At 35.1% G+C, this 19,160-nt stretch overlaps 1 protein-coding gene across 1 annotated transcript in view; it reads right to left on the bottom strand.

Moving 5' to 3' along the window:
* LOC145680883 (monocarboxylate transporter 9-like) overlaps window positions 1–19,160 on the bottom strand; it is a 114,790-nt gene that overhangs the window by 58,338 nt on the left and 37,292 nt on the right. Inside the window, exon 2 of the mRNA XM_081752031.1 lies at window positions 5,583–5,700. Within this exon, the coding sequence (XP_081608157.1) occupies window positions 5,583–5,681 (99 nt within the window). The 5' untranslated portion in view covers window positions 5,682–5,700. The remainder of the gene's footprint in view (window positions 1–5,582; window positions 5,701–19,160) is intronic.

The raw sequence follows: 19,160 nt of genomic DNA, 5'->3' as shown, positions 1-19,160 counted from the left end.
TTGGGTTAAACGTATTAACCGGTTATGCGATTTCACACCAATTGGTTCGTTGGGTTGGGTAAAACTTATTTCAATGCAATTTAACTAGACACTTTGACACTATTTCGGTCGGAGCAGTTTTAGCAACTTGGATGGGTTCAAATATACACCAATACTGTCAATTTCAACCCAATCATTTTTCTCAGTGTGGGGTTAAAATATTATTACGGTACTATCATTTTCTAATACTTTGATTTGTTGACGAAAAACACTAAAATATATTTAAAATACAAGCATTTTGTAATGAAAAGTTCTACCATTATTATTTTTTTTTTTTTATTGCGATAACCTCCAAAATAAGCAAAATTGGTGAAAAAGAAAAATCAAAAAGCGTTACGTAACAAAGGGAGAGGGGTTCAGCCTTGCATTACGAAGTGTGACAAGGGAGAGAGAGGGGGTAAAATTGATCAAATATAACGTTACGTAATATGTGAACGGCTCTTAATGTCTATTACGTGTGCTACCTATCTGCAATACGTTTTTGAATGACTCCAATATCTTCATTAGTTCTCGAGATATGTACCTTCGAAACAATGTGTACAAAATTAAGTAGTCTTCTCATCGATATCTGGATCGATTCGTTGTCATGACCAATACTATCATTCTTCTAAATACACACTTTCGTGGTGGGACACCCTATATATATATATATATATATATATATATATATATATATATATATATATATATATATATATATATATATATATATATATATATATATATATATATATATGTGTGTGTGTGTGTGTGTGTGTGTGTATGTGTGTGTGTGTGTGTGTGCAATGTGCTTTCTATTGAACATGTGTTATTTATAAATAAGTCCAACAATTGAAGCTGACCTACTACAATTATATTGGAATGTACATATTTTAAGCATATAGAGATACGTAGTTATCACAAAGAAGAGTATTGTTGGTATAAGTATTTTCTCAAGGACGTTACTGATAAGATACTACCAGATGATTTACGTTTTGCTTTTTAATCAAACTTCGAATGAATGTCACACACACTATACATAATCGAGAGATATTGATAACCAGAACAAAGAGAAAAAAGTAACGTTATTAAGTGTATTGAGCCTTGTAATAATCCAGAGTACAAAAGAAATTCGAATGTAACGATTATTTACTTTTTTTAAAGAAATACACGAAAATTATTACCATAATGTTGAACTTACCTGGAAGTAGAATAACTGATTCAACTAGCTCTTCGCTAAGCTCATCCACACTTTTTTTTTTTTAAATTTTAGTGGATAACTTGAAAACAATGAATGATATAAAAAAAATGAAGAAAGTGAGTCAGAAGTGTCTACAAAACGCTGTTATATGAACTAAGTTGTTTTGGAGACCTTTCGTATAACGTACTAGCAGCGTTCACCCCGCTTCGCTGCGGTCACCCCGGAACGCAATAAACTTTGTTACTTAGATAATTTTTACTTTTTCGCTTTCAAGTGATATGATAAAAACCATAGAAGATTGCAGTAAATGTTAACATTATATCGCCTGTCATTTATGTTAACCCGCCCCGCTTCGCTGCGGTCACCCCGGAACGCAATAAACTTTGTTACTTAGATAATTTTTACTTTTTCGCTTTCAAGTGATTGCAGTAAATGTTAACATTATAGCGCCTGTCATTTATGTTAACCCGCCGAGTGACACGGTCATGCGGGTTGCATATAAATACGTTTATTTTTACCTATGATGATCTAACAAAGGATTTGTACGTTATGGACACTTGAATGGTCAATTATCTCAAGACACTGGTAATTAAAAATTAAAGTGATATGATAAAAACCATCTAGGGTCCAAATCCTAATAACCCCCCAAAAATAAAAGAAATTGGTTCAGCCGTATTAGCGTGATGAGGGAACAAAGGATTTGTACGTTCTCTTTTATATATATAGATAAATTAGGGTGCCCTGCAATCATGACGTTATAAACTGCGCACCCAATTTTCCGATATACGATGTTTGGAAACAAATTATTAGTTTATTTAGTAGTATTTTGTAGATACTGCCTGGCATACTTGCTATATTGTAAATAGTGTCAGGTAGGGAGTTATCAGTTCAAAACAGCTTGACGCTTTTACTATGTAAATTTCTACTTGTGCATATGTAGAACAAGCATTATTAGATAAAGCATATGTAGAACAAATTATAGTTTGGAATCGTTTTCGTCCATTACCACATTTTATCATAAAATTCCACTTTAAAACAGTATAGTACAATTAATTACAAATTTTCTAATGTTTGCGTTAAAATAGATCGACCTGGCGGTCTCGGGAAGCACGAAGCAAACTACGTGAGGAGGGATAGGACACTTGATGCTCCACTGCAAGCAGAGAGGGGTGAGACTCCCGATAAAGCTCCACTGCAAGCTAGGCAGGTATTGTGATAAGTAGAGACCGGATGTTAGGCAAAATGCATATTCTTTTAATATTAGAAATAACGTTTTAAAGTTTATTTTAGGAGTTATAGTTTCAATTTTAGCCAATTTTATTTTGCTTATTTCGACCCTTCGTGCCTAAACAATTGCTTTAGTGCCTAATGTTGTCTATTCTATGCATTTTCTTGAAAATAAGACTTTATTGGGAAAATATATAATTTAGTGTTTCAAGAAATAATTCTGTCGCTTGTTCTGATAAAGTGCTGTAAAATTTGCACTATTATGTGTAGTGATAAAGTTCTGTATAGAATGTATTTACCAAATATACATGGAATATATGTCAAGCTTCGTTTATCTCTATACAGTAAAAGAAGACATTAACAAACAGATATGTTTCTACATTCTTTGAACATTATCTATGACTTGAATTTACTTTTTAATTGTATTGAGCATTTATGTTTATTATTTCGAGTTATTTTAGTGCCTATTTTTTAAATTATAAGTGTATATTTGCCTGCCTATTTTCCAGAAGTTTAGTGACTAAACATCTGGACTCTAGTAATAAGGAATCTCTCAAAGCTCCACTGCAAGCAGAGAGAGAGAGGTAAAGGTCCCCACAAGGCTACACTCTAAACCAGGAGAGAAAGCAGGCCTAAAATTCCATTGCAAGCTAAAGTTTTGGCTTGGGTTCGGTACTTCCGGAGTCTCACTGCAAGCTAAGGAAGATGATTTGACCACTTGGAGACTGATACTTGTCGCAGAAATCCATGCAAACTAGAAGGTTAGAATGCCTTAGCTTAATGCTCTCGCTGAGAAACAACTCAGGCATCCCGAGCTTTCTCACAATCGAATTGTTTTGCTTGGTACATTATATAAACCAAATTCTCCTCGAAGGCTTCGTGTTTCAATCATTTATCCATACGTTTGAAAAGGAAACGATAAGATTGAAAAAAAAAAAACTCGCAAGGAACACTGATATTTGCACACTTATTATTGCGTGTTTTCCTCACTAATACTCAGTAAGGACAGCCGTTTGTTAATGGTTACCAAGTTGTCATGGTTACCAAGTTGATTCGTCCACAGTTAATACGAAAGTCAAATGAAATAATAATCTGTCCGTAATATCATCCAAACATAGTAAGATAATAAAATTATAAAAGTTTACATGGACCATCGTTAGAGGTCTGCGCGGATACAAAATATCGCATCCGCATCCGTACCGCATCCGCAGCATCTCTATCCGCATCCGCACCCGCATCCGCAACATCTCTATCCGCACCCGCATCCGCATCCGCAGATAATGAGGTAGCAAATATATGCAAATTACATATTCTATAATACACGTAGTTTTCTGAATCAAACGAAACAATATGTTAATCAGTTTCCTCGTGATCAAATACCAACTACGATAAATAAAATGCAATACAAACCGTGCATATACAAATTAGAAATTAATAAACGATTTATGTACTTATCCAAGATCTTCAAATGCAGATATCGGACCAAAATAATGCCAAGTAGGTAATATCCCCTCAATCGACTAATTTTAGAGCACGTCACTAAGTTTTTAAACTTCATCATTACTCATAAAAAAGGGGCATTTGTTCTAAACACAAAGGCGAAATAGAAATAATCGTTATTAAGAAATAAAAATTGATCACAGGACCGCAAACACAGCCACATATCCCGAACTGACACTAGCACCAGTAATTGCACTAAATTTAAAAAATAAGTGACGAAACTAAGAACGCAATACAATGCATGCTTTCACGACCAAGCTCATTCGTGGCTTAGCGGTTAGCGTACGCGCCTTTGGCGTGGGAGACCCGGTTCCAATTCCCAGCAGGAGCTCATGTGGTTCGGATTCGACGTTAATCAGTAGGTCAACGTCTCATATAGCCTCGCTGCTGAACGGGACGTTAAACTCAAAGTCAACTCAAGCTTTCACGACCACGCTTTTACTGAAACTAGAAGTGAAAAAGAGGCCCAGAATATACACACAAGAAGAAAGAGAGAGAGAAACAATTGCTGTTATAAAACTCCAATCCCTCGAAATGTTCATTGAGGTCCGTGGCACCTCTCCGAAGAGAGAAATCTGTGCGGTCGCAAATGTGCATTCACTATCTGCTCCTGTACTTCAAAGGAAACAGTGAAGATTTTTTCTTTTTCTCTTTTTTTTAAGAAAGGGAGAGAGAAAGATGAGCATATGATGTGATTTGTTTACTATTTCGGTGACGCCCTTCTCCAGTTTGTCACAAAAGGTAAAGATACTGCTGGCCAGTTTTCAGTTTATGGAAGGGGATGCGGTGTTTTAAATTAGGGTTTTGGTTCCTGACCTCTCGGGCTAGAAAAACTTTATTTGAAGACATTGCTTCCTCTTCAAGGCGAATGGTCTGACAATTTTCAACTTTATCAGAGGGGCTTTGGTGGCAATTATTTTTCTTTTTTACAGCCAATTGCGGTACTTGAGGAGTAGCGATGAGGCCTGTCGTTTCTTTGTGTTTAGGTCAGAGATGTCATTCACCCACAAAACGGCTGCTAAAAATATTGAAACAGCAATAAAAGGAGAACTCTCTTGTGTCATTTTTTGTCCTTTCGCTGTCACAGAGTCTCAAGCTTCAAACATACTTGTATTTTGATTTTAGTATTTTTCAACTGGTTTTAAAACTTTTAATTCAAAATGAACGTTTCTAGTGCTCTTTCCACCATTATCAGAAATTTCACAGCATTTTTTTAGGAAACATTATCCGCAACTTTATCCGCTATCCGCACAGAAAAGATATATATATCCGCAAATACCAATTTTGATGCGGATATCCGCGGATATATCCGCGGATATCCGCATCCGCACAGACCTCTAACCATCGTGTACTTTACACAGAAACTGTTAGCCTATGATTATAATTAATCTGTTTGGAATGATTGTTATAGTCCCCTTTTAATAGAACAGAAGCTAGTTTTTGTTCCATTTACGACAAGTTCATTTTTAGTGATATCTCCCTGGCTCTATTATATTAACTTACAAATAATTTAAAATACTAATATCAGATTTTAGAAGTACCGGCACAGGCTATATTAATAATATGCGTGAGCACTTTACCCGGAGCAGGACTGTCCTGCTCCGAAATATTTAATTAAATAAATATAGCTACTCACATTTACTAAGCTGATACCAATAACCACCAACCAACCCCAGCCTCCGTCAGGTGGCTTCATTGGTTCTTCATTTGCTCTTGAACTGTCCTTCGACTTCATACTGAATTATTTCTGGTGCCTAGAATAAAATAAATAACAACAATATAATTTCTCAATTATATTAATCGTATGGTAACGGTAGCATATTTTTATGAGAGTTTCCGTAACAATTGTTGAAATAACTAAACTTAAACTTAACTTTTATTTATTTATTCATTCATTTATTTAATACAAAACAATATATCAATTACTAACATTGTAAAGGAAAGTACAAGAACCATGGAATAATACAGAATGGGCCAAAAGTCAGGTGACTGTCCTGTAACAGAAAAGCACGTTAGGTAAGAGATCCACATTGGCTATAGATGATGAGTGGAGAAACTTAAAGAACACACGTGACCACCATGACCGCCATTTTCAAGACCGCCATTTTGAATAGCTCTATCACTTAATTTTTTAAAATTGGAAGCAGGGGCGGACCAAGGCAAAATTTTTACCCGGGTAAAGTGACTTTCTGGCGCCCCCTAGTTCTAGCCTATATTTTACATTTTATTACAGTGATTTTGATATCTTAAACCCATTTTCAGAAAGAAAAATTAATACTCAAATACATGATATATGTACATTTAGTGCTTAAAAATATACTTATGGTAATCAATTATATACATGGTGATTATTATTATTATTATTATTATTATTATTATTATTATTATTATTATTATTATTATTATTAATAATAATAATAATAATAATAATAATAATAATAATGTACCGATATCTATAAACAAAAACAATATCGGGCAGCATTTATTGAGTATTATTAATGGTGATATGATTACTGCTATATTGTAAATTGTTTTCTTATATCCATAACAACAGGAGTCATTCTACGACATATCCGACTATGTAACCATGCGCGCTGACTACGTGGGTGCTCCGGGGATCCAGCACCCACACAAATAATCTTGTGGGTGTGCTGCATCCACAAGATTTTTAGTTTGATAGAAACAAAATAAAATATATATTTGTCACTTACCATTCTCAAAAACAATAAGCAATTAGAACATTGCGATGGAAGTCGAAATTGTTTGTTTCAAATGTGTCTGTGCAAAGGCAACCAAGCAACACACTCCTCCCTTCCTTGCCTGTCTCTGGTCTAGTCAAGGCCAGGGCCGTGCCGGGTGGGGGACGAGCGGGGCGACGGCCCCGGGCCCCGAAGTAAGGGGCGAAAAATTCGGGAGAAAAAGGAAAAAAGATAGGAAAAATTGCTTGGAATATATGTATGGGGGCACCGCCGTATACTCTCGCCCCAGGCGCTGATTTTCCAATGCACGGCAGACCCCACAATAAAAAAGATGGAACTATATTGTGAATAGAATTGAGCACAGCCCTTTATGAAAGTGTTCATAAAAAATTTTAACTAAGAGGGATTTAATTGAAAAACATCGAGATTTCCCTGGAAACATATAACACGTGACACCATTGATACACACCCATATAAATTTTGTAAAGTCGGCGCCGTTATATGTAACAATCTATTCTACCTAGGTAATTATATACAAGAAGGAGCTCTTGCGACATCTTAATATTCAGACTCCTGAAGTACGCAGAATTATCTCTGAGCTGAAATATCTACATAAAATAGTTAATGGAAGCTTAAGATCGGAAATATTACTTCAGGAACTATCCTTACGTGTCCCTTCCCGCATCACCCGGAATACTCACCTATTCCATCTTGCCCGTCCTAGGTTGGCTGTTATACAGAGGTCTCTTTTTTATAGAATACCAAACTGTTATAATCAAGTAACAACTGATGTGGTCATTTTTTCGAGCTACTCAGTGTTTGAAAGAGCAATTAAACGAGCTTTGACGGAATAGTTTTACTTTTACACTCTTTTTTTCTATGTTGTTGTTATTGTTGTCTTGTTTTTTTCTTTCTTTTGTTAGCATGTCCCTGTGTAAAATGGCAAAGTTATGCTGTATCTGGGAATTTGTTCAATAAATAAATAAATAAAATAAATAATAACGTAAATTACCAATAAATACATTTCACATACGTGGAACGTGTTTTACGCACAGTATAAACAATCCTTTTTCCATAGGTCCTAATAATTGACGTCCATAGCATTCATAAAACGTATTTCATGAATTTGTACAAAAGTTGAACACTAAAGCTTAATAAGAGGTTTTAACAAGTATTAGAAATCCTCTAACTTTCGTAAGTTTGGTAAGTAAACCATATCAAAGGCAATTTAGGGAACTTTATGAGAAAGCGTCATCTTTTTCTGAAATAAACACAGTACTTTAAAATCGAGAATAATGTACACATATTGTTTTCCTAATTTTGCAAAGTTCGGCCTCAGGGGTAGTGTTGTAAAATTTCCGGAAATTTTGAACCCGTTGGTAAAAAAAAAAGTCTTTTTTTCGGTTTCTTTCCAGAAAAATTGGGAAAATAATAAAAATCTTTGTATTACGTTAATTTTACTAGTAATAGTTTTTTTCTCAAATGCGTGAAAGTGTAAATTGAGGAACTGCAATATTGCGAATATTTTTTTTTTTTTAAAAAAGAAGCAATCGAAAATAAAACTGTTGTAATTATTCTTGAAAATTAATAGTCTGTACTTAATTTCTTTATATGCTTCTTAGTCGTTTATTCGTGATTGTGAATTAACTACACGACTTTAACAGCTTCGTGCACATCTACCATCATGAAGCGTTTCTGTTGCAACAAATAGGGCTTTTGAATAAAGCTGAGTTCTTAATATGCTCTTTGGTCTAGTGAAATTTTGTTAATTTTAATCAAATTATTGCTTAAAAGAGAGAGTAGTAGGCAAATTTCACTAATACTCATGCACTTAAACATATAATTACTATTACCTAATATTCTAATATAGGTTATATAAAGTGTATGCACAAAATTTTATATGTAAACAAATACCTGTTTTCTAGTATGACAAATCGTCGACAGCGTCACAAACTGTCGTATCTCAGTTTTCTAAACTTTTCAGGAGAGCGATTTTTAGGTTTTCACACAACTTTGAACAGCCATAACTCAAAATCTATTTTACCGAAAGGAGAGAAAATTTACCAAGTTATAACTTAAATCATAAGAAATCAGTGTAGAAAGTTTTATGGAATTTGCCTGTAAAAGCGTGTGGAAAATTTGGCGGGAAAAAGATACGACAGTTTGTGACGATGGTAATCCTCTCTTTTATGAAAGATACGACGCATATTTTTTATACTGATAACTACATTAATAGATGAACAATCGGAATATATTGCACTTTTATTGAAAAACTTCGTGTTTATTACACAAAATAATTTAATAAATGCTTCCTGAGATTCTTGCGGGTAAAACGAAATTCCTGAGAACACACAAGAAACACAATATTAAGAGCATACTAACCATAACATAAAATAATGCTATCAAGTTGTCATTGCCAGAATATAAAATCTTGCAAAGTAATTTGCAAATTGCATGCTTTGATATTGCACTTGAGAAGGATGGCTAATGTGGTAAATTTCTGTAAAATTGAACATGTTCAGGGTTTCGAATGATTGGAGTTGGGCCCGGACACAATGATAATGTGTCCTCGTAGGAGTGGGAGACCCGGGTTCGATTCCCGGCGGGAGCTCATGTGGTTGGGATTCCACGTTAATCAGTAGGTCCACGTCTCATATAGCCTCGCTGCTAAAAGGGACGTTAAAAATCAATCAATCAATCAATCAAAACGAGACCTCGTACTTCTCTGGAGCGATAATTTTTGACAAGTCCGCAAAGTAGGAACTTCTATCTGGTGGATTCAATCTGCGTTCTTTTCAGGGAAATAGTTATGTAAGTGCCCTCAAAATGACTTGTCTTAAACTGAATGCAGTTTGGATAGTCTTTGTTCACTTTCACTTCGCGCATTTCCGTCCAATTGATTGGATCTCCATTTTCGTCACGTCTAACTGATAGAATACAAAGACATCGGGACAGAGATCTAGTCTCATACATCGCTTCTGTCAACACAATGAACGGTATATGGGTACTTTTTTCTTGCCAGTTTAACAATCGGTTCAAGTTGCGAGGGTACAAAATTGCTGCCACAGTGCTTAATAGATGATACACTGTGGACTGAATCTCCCTCATTTTGTCCATGCCTAGATTCAAAGAATCGGAGAGAATTTTCTCTGATGTTCTTACGTGTTTGCACCGCATACCGCATCATAGCAACCAACCTGAATTCCTACTAGGTCCATCCTGTATTTCTCTAACTCATTCGTTACGGATTTTAACGCGCCTCCTTATAAAGAATTCTAATATTCCATGTTCCAAATCTCATGTCCATTTTCATTTGCTGATGTCGTGCCAAGTTATCAGTCTTGGTCCAAGGCTTCTGTGATTGTTTCTGAAAAAGTGTCTTTTTTTCTATTACAGGATGAGTTTGTTAGGCTCACCCAAACTCCCAAGCTGGAGGGCCACTCCTTGTCTGTCCGCGACTGCTTATTCAGTATCTTCGCAGCTAACCTCTATATCTAAAGGCGTTCTCCTCGATCCGCAACCTGGGGCCGCGGTAGCTCAGTGGTAGAGCGTTCACCTCTGGTTCATGGGGTCGCGGGTTCCAACCCTGCTCCCGCCAAGTGAACTTTGGGGTGGACAAACAGCATGTGCGTGGGTTTCCTCGGGGTTCTCCCGTTTCCTCCCACTTTCTTCATTTCATTATTTCATTCATTTCTCATAATCACCGTCTCCTTTAGTCTAACCGGCATAACAGTGGAACGTAAAACTAAAAAATATCATGTCATGTTGATCCGCAACCTGAGGACGTCCCATGCCATGTAAATATATATGTATACAGCCCCGCATTGATCAAGTATAACATTCTAGCCTATAAGTTTAAACCGAGCTTAAGATATAAGTAAAAATACATTAGGAACAAATGGTAAAGAAACTAAGTCTAACTGATGGATAACAAGAAGAAATTATATAAAAAACAATGAGTTTATCAGTACGGGACTGTATACCTACTTTTGGGCCATTTTGTATATATAAACAAATTGCTTTGAATATAGGCGTATCTGTCCAGTTGCGAAAGATCTGTTGCTCACAAACTGTCGTAACTCAAGATACGACTGTTTGCGAAAATGGTTTATATGCTTCATCCTAAAATACGACACAGTGACGTCATCACCATCGTCAAAACAACGTACATTAGAGATGTGTCGTTTTGGGAAATTGTAGAAGTCAGTGTATGCAACCACATAGTAAAATATCTAAATTTTTTATTTTTTTGAGATACGACACTTCGTGACGCTGTCGACGAAATTATATAAAAAAAAAATTACTATATAGTAGTAGTGGTAGGCGTTGGCGCGAATGACTCATCCTCACTCTCTTTTATGACCGGGGTGAAAGGTCAATGACCTGGCCCGGGGTCAATGACCTAGGGGTACCTAGGACCGCCCCCTCTAAATTTTGGCAGGGGTACCTTGGCCCACCCCCTAAATTTTGGCAGGGGTACGTAGGACCACCCCCCTTAAATTTTGGAAATTGCCAAATCTAAAACTTGGGTATGGTAGCCTAGGACCACAGTATGTACCTCTTTAGTATTGGGTGTCTATGTCGTTCCCTTTCATGGGTAAAAAATTGCCAAAAATTCAAATTTCGGGGTTTTTTGACCTAATTTATCCCCTTTGATGAGGTGTTATTACATTATATAGTTATATGGGCGTATACAGGGGTCCATTACCTATCATAAGACATGGGTATATTAATGCACCCCTTGAAAAATTTGGGAGGGGTACCTTGGCCCACCCCTTAAATTTTGGAAATTGCCCAATTTCAACATTGGGTATTATAGTACCGGATCCTAACATGTATTATGATAAATTTGGGTGGTCCACCTCGTTCCCTTCTAGGGGTACAAAATTGTCAAAATATAAACGTAAGCAATACGTTATACCACGTGTTTGGTTTTTGGTCGATTTTATCCCCTTTGATGAGGTGTTATTATCCTATATAGTTATATGGTCATGTATAGGGGTCCATTACCTTTCATAAGATATGGATATATTTGTGCACTCCTTTAAAAATTTGGGAGGGGTACTTTGGCCCACCCCTTAAATTTTGGAAATTGCCCAATTTAAACATTTGGTATTATAGTACCGGATCCTAACATGTATTATGATAAATTTGGGTGGTCCACCTCGTTCCCTTCTAGGGGTACAAAATTGTCAAAATATAAACGTAAGCAATACGTTATACCACGTGTTTGGTTTTTGGTCGATTTTATCCCCTTTGATGAGGTGTTATTATCCTATATAGTTATATGGGCGTATACAGGGGTCCATTACCTTTCATAAGACATGGGTATATTAATGCACCCCTTGAAAAATTTGGGAGGGGTACGTTGGCCCACCCCTTAAATTTTGGAAATTGACCAATTTAAACATTGGGTATTATAGTACTGGACCCTAATATGTATCATGATAAATTTGGGTGGTCCACCTCGTTCCCTTCTAGGGGTACAAAAGTGCCAAATATATAAACGTAAGCAATACGTTATACCACGTGTTTGGTTTTTGACCTAATTTATCCCCTTTGATGAGGTGTTATTATCCTATATAGTTATATGGGCGTATACAGGGGTCCATCACCTTTCATAAGACATGGGTATATTAATGCACCCCTTGAAAAATTTGGGAGGGGTACCTTGGCCCACCCCTTAAATTTTGGAAATTGCCCAATTTAAACATTTGGTATTATAGTACTGGACCCTAACATGTATTATGATAAATTTGGGTGGTCCACCTCGTTCCCTTCTAGGGGTACAAAATTGTCAAAATATAAACGTAAGCATTTCGTTGTACCACGTGTTTGGTCTTTTGGCCCAATTTATCCTCTTGGATGAGGGCCTATTACCCTATATGGTTATATGGTTATGTATAGGGGTCTATTCCCTATCATAAGACATAGGTACATTTGTGCACCGGGAGGGATACTTTGGCCCACCCCTTAAATTTTGGAAATTGCCCAATTTAAACATTTGGTATTATAGTACTGGACCCTAACATGTATTATGATAAATTTGGGTGGTCCACCTCGTTCACTTCTAGGGGTACAAAATTGTCAAAATATAAACGTAAGCAATACGTAGTACCACGTGTTTGGTTTTTTTTTGTCGATTTTATTTCCTTTGATGAGGTGTTATTATCCTATATAGTTATATGGTCATATATAGGAGTCCATTACATTTCATAAGATATGGGTATGTTTGTACACTCCTTTAAAAATTTGGGAGGGGTACTTTGGCCCACCCCTTAAATTTTGGAAATTGCCCAATTTAAACATTTGGTATTATAGTACTGGACCCTAACATGTATTATGATAAATTTGGGTGGTCCACCTCGTTCCCTTCTAGGGGTACAAAATTGCCAAAATATAAACGTAAGCATTACGTTGTACCACGTGTTTGGTTTTTGACCTAATTTATTCCTTTGGATGAGGTCCTATTACCTTATATGGTAATGTATAGGTGTTCATTCCCTATCATAAGACATAGGTACATTGATGCACCCCGGGAGGGGCTTCGGTATCATAGTACATGACTCAACATGTATTATGATAAATTTGGGTGGTCCACATCGTTCTCTTTTAGGGGTACAAAATTGCTAAAATATAAACATAAGCAATATGTTGTACCATGTGTTTGGTTTTTGGCCCAATTTCTCCCCTTTGAGGAGGTTCTATTACCTTATATGGTTATATGGTCATGTATATAGGTTCATTTCCTATCATAAGATATGGGTACATTGATGCATCCTTTAAAAATTTGGGAGGGGTATCTTGGCTCATCCACTCGGTTTTAGAAATTGTTTAATATAAGCATTTGGTATCATAGTACAGGTCTCCAATATGTACCACTATAAATTTGGATGGTCCACATCGTTCCCTTTTCATAGGTAAAGAACTACCAAAAATCAAATTTCGGAGGTTATTGACCTCTATTTAGCATGTTATATGGATATGTACAGAGGTTTATTACCTTTATATGTTTATGTTCCCTTTTAAATTTGGGAATTATCAAATAACAAAATTCGGTAAACGTTTTCTAAGCCCCATTGTAGATGTTGATGTTCCTCTTATGGTCAAATATTCAAAATTTAAATGTTATTGACCGGCTTTATTATTGAATAAGTACAGGATTTATTACTTTTTCATAAGACACAGGTGTATTTGTGTACCAATCTTAAATTTTGGAAGGGGTACATTTCTTATTGTCGTATCAATAATTGGTAATTGGATAGTATTTCATTCATTGGGTAAATCATTAGGATCACGTGATCGGTTATTGACCTATGATGGGATTAGGAGTCCAGGACATTGGTACATTGAAACTTTGTAGGATAATTTGATAATGCGTCATTGGTTTTGATTATTCCCGCCAAATATAAACGTAAGCAAGACGTTGTACCACGTGATTGTTCTTGATGAGGTAGTGTACAGGGATTCATTTCCTTTGTTGTGGTACTTCTTAAGTTTGAGTACACACACACACTTCTAGAAAACAGTTGGTTCTACTCAGGTAAACAATTGACGGACATTATTGACCTTATTGAACATATTAACTCTAAGACTTAGGTATATCAAGAGAAGTATTCTTTAAATTTGGGAATGGTGATAAACAGAATTTTAACATAAGGTGTGAAATTTGAAACAATACATTGAACTTTAGTCACAGCTCATAGTCTAAGATCATTGGTGGTGATTGATTTGAAATCTGATAGCTAACCTTATTGAATCTTATGATTCATAGACGAAAGGCAATACATGCTACAACAGTTTAAAATTTAATCATAAGGTGATGTAATCTGACACTAGCAAAGTTATTGTTAATGCAATTTGATTGGATGATCACTATCTTTCCTGCAATCTGATTGGTTGATCACTATCTTTCGTGCAATCTGATTGGTTGATGATTTTCAAATCTTTACTGTATTCAGTTTTGTTTAACATTTAAAAATCTTGGTTTCGTTCAACATTTTGCACTCACTGATAAATATGATCAAAACCGTTTATTTGTTAATCGAATAGTTAAAAACCGGATAAAGTTTGACGGTTAACCGTGAAACGTAAAATTTTTTTAGTTTGAAATTTTTTTGCTTGAAATTTTTTGTTTGAAACTTTTCGTTTGAAATTTTTGTTTGAAAAAATTTTTGTTTGAAAATTTTGTTTGAAATTTTTTTTTGTAAATTTTTGTTTCAAATTTTTTTTTGTTTAAAATTTTTTCGTTTCCAAAATTTTTTTCTGTTTAAAAAATTTTTGTTTGAACAGTTTTGTATGGAAAATTTTGTTTCAAATTTCTTTTGAAAATTTTTGTTTGAATTTTTTTTTGAAATTTTTGTTTGACATTTTAAAAGTTTGTGCACTCATTAGTAAAGAACTGGAACTGTTTAGAACTAAAACCTCTGGCAACATTGTGGTGCACGTCAGAACATGATAATGCAACGTCATCAGTTTTGCATCATCGTTCGAGTTAGTATTCATGATAACGTCATCATGGCTACTTGTCTGCAGTTTCTAAACACGCGTGATGTGATGAAATCATTTACCAAAATTACTAATTTACAACAGAATGTACCTTATAGAATCTTAGCTAGCCAAATGATCCCTACAGAGTTTGGATTAAGAATCGTAGTGAAGCTTGAAGAATATAATTTTACCAGCAAGATATTTACCCATGGAAGCATCAAAACAAGAAGAACTGCTGTGTTTCTTAAATACTGGATCTGTATCTTTATGTTACAAAGGATTCTTGGGTCGAAGTCATCAACTTGAATTTAGTACACAGCCAGATTCGTCAGCCATTGTGATGAAATCATGAATCAGCACATTTCTTTCCAATGACGTCAGCTGTAGTTGTATGAATGTGGTTGGTCGGCATGACGTCAGCAACTGTGATGAAATCATGAATTCAAACGTCAGCACATTCCTTACCAATGACGTCAGCAATAACTATAAACCAGCAAATACAGTGTCATCCCACGAAATCATTTGAGCAAGTGTTTTTCAGGAGGAAAGATGTGTACTTCTAACGATAAAGAGTTCATCTTCGGAAGCTATTATCCAATAAATATATTTCAAACAAAACATGTGATGATTGGTATCAGTGCTAAAACATTTGAACCTGTGATTCGATTGGGCAAAGCAGAACAATTTGGTGTACAACTGACCTGTGAAGAATGGCACGAATCGACCAAATGAACGATTATTTTCATGATGAGCTAAATGTGACCATAGTCAAATCATTAGGCTCAAATCATGAAGTGGTGCTGCGTACAGTCCTCGAAGAGAAGATGGTGCTGTTACGTAAAAAGAGTACATTTCATGTCCCTTGCAATATGGTGTATCTAACACAAACGGAATGGAACAAATTCATCAGCGTATTTCAGTGTGTGAAACATGCAGTGGAAGTGTGCAACAAAACTAGTATATTCTTGAAAAAGTACTATTTTGAAAAATGTGTTATGCATATTGTACAACATGTATCTAGATATTGTGATGGTTGTCAACATCGTTCTTGGTTGCATAACTGTATTGATAAACAGTTTATTTGTGATCAAATGGACATTGAGTTTCCACCAATTGATATTGCATTAGACCTTAAAAGACTTCAACTGGAATTAAAATTATATGCTAAAGACAAACTAGTGCAAGAAGTTCAAAATACATTGTATCGACAATATCCAGAACCACTATCTGGTATGGATGTATGTGGAGTGTAATAAAATGATCCATTTCAATGAATTGTGTTTTTTCATTTCAAGTACAACCCCAGGTTCTGACGTGTACTATTGCACCACAATGTTGTCAAAGGTTTTTGCTCTAAACAGTTCCAATTCTTTACTAATAAGTGCACAAACTTTTAAAAATGTCAACTCAAACTTTGAAAACAAAAATTTAGAACAAAAATCTTTGAAACAAATTTTGAAACGAAAAAAAAATTCAAACAAAAAATTTCAAACGAAAAAAAATCAAACAAAATTTTGAAGCGAAAAAATTTCAATCAAAATTTTGAAACAAAAAATTTCAAACAAAAAATTTGGAAACGAAAAATTTCAAACAAAAAATTTTAAACAAAATTTTCGAACAAAAATTTTCCAAACAAAAATTTCAAACGAAAAGTTTCAAACAAAATTTTGAAACAAACAAAAATTTCGAAACAAAAAAATTTAAACAAAAAATTTGGAAACGAAAAAATGTCAAACCAAAGTTTCAAATTTTTTAAATGTTAAAACAAAACTGAATGCAGAAAAAGATTTAAAACTCATCAACCTATCAGATTGCACGAAAGATAGTGATCAACCAATCAGATTGCAGGAAAGATAGTGATCATCCAATCAAATTGCATTAACAATAACTTTGCTAGTGTCAGATTACATCACCTTATGATTAAATTTTAAACTGTTGTAGCATGTATTGCCTTTCGTCTATGAATCATAAGATTCAATAAGGTTAGCTATCAGATTTCAAATCAATCACCACCAATGATCTTAGACTATGAGCTGTGACTAAAGTTCAATGTATTGTTTCAAATTTCACACCTTATGTTAAAATTCTGTTTATCACCATTCCCAAATTTAAAGAATACTTCTCTTGATATACCTAAGTCTTAGAGTTAATATGTTCAATAAGGTCAATAATGTCCGTCAATTGTTTACCTGAGTAGAACCAACTGTTTTCTAGAAGTGTGTGTGTGTACTCAAACTTAAGAAGTACCACAACAAAGGAAATGAATCCCTGTACACTACCTCATCAAGAACAATCACGTGGTACAACGTCTTGCTTACGTTTATATTTGGCGGGAATAATCAAAACCAATGACGCATTATCAAATTATCCTACAAAGTTTCAATGTACCAATGTCCTGGACTCCTAATCCCATCATAGGTCAATAACCGATCACGTGATCCTAATGATTTACCCAATGAATGAAATACTATCCAATTACCAATTATTGATACGACAATAAGAAATGTACCCCTTCCAAAATTTAAGATTGGTACACAAATACACCTGTGTCTTATGAAAAAGTAATAAATCCTGTACTTATTCAATAATAAAGCCGGTCAATAACATTTAAATTTTGAATATTTGGCCATAAGAGGAACATCAACATCTACAATGGGGCTTAGAAAACGTTTACCGAATTTTGTTATTTGATAATTCCCAAATTTAAAAGGGAACATAAACATATAAAGGTAATAAACCTCTGTACATATCCATATAACATGCTAAATAGAGGTCAATAACCTCCGAAATTTGATTTTTGGTAGTTCTTTACCTATGAAAAGGGAACGATGTGGACCATCCAAATTTATAGTGGTACATATTGGAGACCTGTACTATGATACCAAATGCTTATATTAAACAATTTCTAAAACCGAGTGGATGAGCCAAGATACCCCTCCCAAATTTTTAAAGGATGCATCAATGTACCCATATCTTATGATAGGAAATGAACCTATATACATGACCATATAACCATATAAGGTAATAGAACCTCCTCAAAGGGGAGAAATTGGGCCAAAAACCAAACACATGGTACAACATATTGCTTATGTTTATATTTTAGCAATTTTGTACCCCTAAAAGAGAACGATGTGGACCACCCAAATTTATCATAATACATGTTGAGTCATGTACTATGATACCGAAGCCCCTCCCGGGGTGCATCAATGTACCTATGTCTTATGATAGGGAATGAACACCTATACATTACCATATAAGGTAATAGGACCTCATCCAAAGGAATAAATTAGGTCAAAAACCAAACACGTGGTACAACGTAATGCTTACGTTTATATTTTGGCAATTTTGTACCCCTAGAAGGGAACGAGGTGGACCACCGAAATTTATCATAATACATGTTAGGGTCCAGTACTATAATACCAAATGTTTAAATTGGGCAATTTCCAAAATTTAAGGGGTGGGCCAAAGTACCCCTCCCAAATTTTTAAAGGAGTGTACAAACATACCCATATCTTATGAAATGTAATGGACTCCTATATATGACCATATAACTATATAGGATAATAACACCTCATCAAAGGAAATAAAATCGACAAAAAAAAACCAAACACGTGGTACTACGTATTGCTTACGTTTATATTTTGACAATTTTGTACCCCTAGAAGGGAACGAGGTGGACCACCCAAATTTATCATAATACATGTTAGGGTCCAGTACTATAATACCAAATGTTTAAATTGGGCAATTTCCAAAATTTAAGGGGTGGGCCAAAGTATCCCTCCCGGTGCACAAATGTACCTATGTCTTATGATAGGGAATAGACCCCTATACATAACCATATAACCATATAGGGTAATAGGCCCTCATCCAAGAGGATAAATTGGGCCAAAAGACCAAACACGTGGTACAACGTAATGCTTACGTTTATATTTTGACAATTTTGTACCCCTAGAAGGGAACGAGGTGGACCACCCAAATTTATCATAATACATGTTAGGGTCCAGTACTATAATACCAAATGTTTA

This window comes from Thermobia domestica, chromosome 3 (assembly GCF_964235325.1).
Source record: "Thermobia domestica chromosome 3, izTheDome1.hap1.1, whole genome shotgun sequence".
Taxonomy (NCBI): domain Eukaryota; kingdom Metazoa; phylum Arthropoda; class Insecta; order Zygentoma; family Lepismatidae; genus Thermobia; species Thermobia domestica.
This window is presented reverse-complemented; position numbering and strand designations above follow the sequence as displayed.